Source organism: Condylostylus longicornis, unplaced genomic scaffold, assembly GCF_029603195.1.
Source record: "Condylostylus longicornis isolate FDR11 unplaced genomic scaffold, ASM2960319v2 ptg000010l, whole genome shotgun sequence".
Lineage (NCBI taxonomy): Eukaryota > Metazoa > Arthropoda > Insecta > Diptera > Dolichopodidae > Condylostylus > Condylostylus longicornis.
The window spans coordinates 15,724,504-15,727,293 of NW_026577979.1; the positions used below are offsets into that span (position 1 = coordinate 15,724,504).

General features: G+C 29.8%; 1 protein-coding gene across 1 annotated transcript; it reads left to right on the forward strand.

Annotated features, from left to right (window-relative positions):
* On the forward strand, positions 1 to 2,335 carry LOC129618933 (uncharacterized protein DKFZp434B061-like). The gene is made up of 2 exons (XM_055533962.1): positions 1 to 58; positions 2,022 to 2,335. Exons 1-2 carry the CDS (start codon positions 1 to 3, stop codon positions 2,333 to 2,335), a joined length of 372 nt encoding a protein of 123 aa, XP_055389937.1.
* The last annotated feature ends 455 nt before the right edge of the window (positions 2,336 to 2,790 follow it).

Here is a 2,790-nt window from a genome sequence, read left to right on the forward strand (position 1 = left end):
ATGGCATTTTTAGAACTTAGAGGCATTTTTAGAACATTTTTTGAACTTTTAGAAGAAGGTAGATATGTAAAAAATTTGTTCTACGAAAAAGTCTGTAGTAAAGATCTATGTGCTTATGAATATTTCAGCTTTCTATCTTCAAGGGTGTAGAAGTTTTGTAAGCATGTCCACAGATGGATGGACGGACGGACGGACGGAAAGAGTGGAACTAATAAGCTGTTTTTTTTCAATTTTTTTTTGGAAAAGTGCTAAAAACATACTTTATTTGGTGTTATATACATATTTCTAACTTTGTGAAAAAAGTAATGTTGTTCAAATGCGAAAAAATACTCCTTTTGGAAAACTTGATATATACATTTCGTACTTACCATGTTTTCAAAAATTATCAAGGATTAAGATCTGTCTAACAGTGCTTTAGAAATGTCATATACCAGGAATTATCATAATGTTTAAAATCAATTAACAAAATAACGGATAAAACAGAAAATCATTTTGGGTACATAGCAATTCTCTGGGTTATCCGCAAAGTATAATTTTTGAGAATCTAGTTGCAGCCGATACCAAATTTACATGTGATGTTTTCACTAATTTTGTTAAGTCAGTGGATTTTGATTGGAAAATATTGTGGATTTTGGTACAATTGTGAATATCACAGGAAGAAATCCAAAATAGAATAAATATCCTTAGAATGTAGTTGTAGTGATAAACTTTGTAACCAGCCTGTATATTCTCTATTTCATTTTTGTTGCAAATCTCTTCCCTATGGTACCTTTCTATTAGAAAGATACTTCCTATTTTCTACTATTTACGAATATTTTTGAATCGGCTTCGTAATTAGAATAAATTATCAAGCTCTGTCGATATTTCTCTCTGAGTTTTCTGTCACGCCAAAATTATTTGTGGCTATTGTAAAAGATAAAACACATTTTGCTATTACTGAACACATATGACCATACACAAAATGGTTTTGTTAATGGAAGGCCAACTATAACTAACTTGATTATTTTTAATCATTACGTTACAAGCGGTCTAGAAAAGGAGCTTCAAATTGGTGTTATAAAGACTTTTGGAAGAATTTTGGAATAAGTCATGGTCTTTTTGTTCAAAACTTGGGGTTTTATTCTTTGTTTCTGGTTTGACAATCTTACTTTTTGTTGGGAAGAAAATAAGCTGTAAAATATATGATATTTTTTTATATAGATTTTCATATTTCATATATACATATATCATAGTCACCTTGGATACAGACCTTAAATTTGTATTATTTACATTATTTACCAGTAATCTTCCTGATATTTTTATGTCTAGATGTCTTTATAGCACTGGCGTAAAATTAATTATTTTAAATTGAATGTCGACAAATCTAAGTCAATGTCAATACGTCGTAGTTTACACCCTATTCTGTTCAGCCTATTTAATCCCTATTGAAAATTTTTCCTTAGGTATTGTTAATGAGTTAAAGGACCTAGAAGTTATTTGTGATAAGAATTTGTCATATAATAAACATGCTGGTGTAGATAATAAAGAATGCTGGAGTGGATACCTCATTATACAAAATATAGTAATAGAATTGAGTCGGTTCAATAAAAATTTTATGTAGATTTGCCTCGCGTTGATTTGATTGGAGATCCGCTGTTTCTTCTTACGAAGATAAATCTCCACGTTAATGGATTTGGAAACTCTTGGTCTTAGAAGAAAGTCCGCAAGTGTAAGTTCTTCTTTGATCATTTAAAAAATTATCATTCTATTTTGATTTACAATGATCGATTTTCAATGATTATAGATCGATTTTAGATTTTAATTATTCAAGAATTCCATCAGAGTTGCCAAATTTTTTTTGAAGATTTAGTTTAGCTAAGTATAATTTGTTAGTATATTTGTAATTGGTAAAACTCAATTCGTATTTTCAAAAACAACGAAAAAATTAAAATAATTCATTCACCATGTGAAATTTTATTTAAAACTATCAAAAAGTTAATAACTAATATCATCAGTACGTATTTAAATTCCTAAATTTCCAGCTGCGCCGAGAGCAAGTGAGACTACACCATCTGCTGCACCAGCAACACCTCCTGCAACATCAATAACATTATTAACTGCACCGTCAACTGCATCAAGTACAGGGGGTACTGCGTTAACAACGCCTTCAACTACACCATCTACGGCGTCAAGTACTGGTGGTACTGCGGCTACAACATTATCGACTAATCCTTCAGCTACATCGATTACTGGTGGGACAGCATTAAGAAGACCACCAGCTAATCCTCCAAGTAAACCACCGGCTACTGGATATGCAGCAATAACGGCAAAAGCGATGAAGAATAAAATATTCTAAGAAATAAAAATTCAAAATAAAATACCAAAGCTCCAAGTAATTTTAACATTTTTCTGGATTACTTACAATTTTACTGAACATTTTGATTAGAAATGATTTGTTATTTTATTTTAAGTGTTTATTCAATTTGGAAAAATCTCTCGGAATGTGAAGAGAACTTGTTACAAGCGAACTTTATATAGTCGAACAGGATCTGAAAGAATCATTTAGAAGCAGTTGCGTAAATACAAAATAGTATAAAAATATGTTTTTAATTTGCAAATAAAAATAATCTGAGGAAATATATTTAAAATCATATAATCAGACAAAAGTAAATAGGTCTATTTACTTATGCTTCTTATTTTAAATTAAACTAGTAAATAAATATTTGTTAATTAGGTTTTGTAAAAGAATTAATTGTTAGTTATTCATCTTTCAATCCAAGTTATTGTTGCTTAAGCAAGTTGTAATAATAG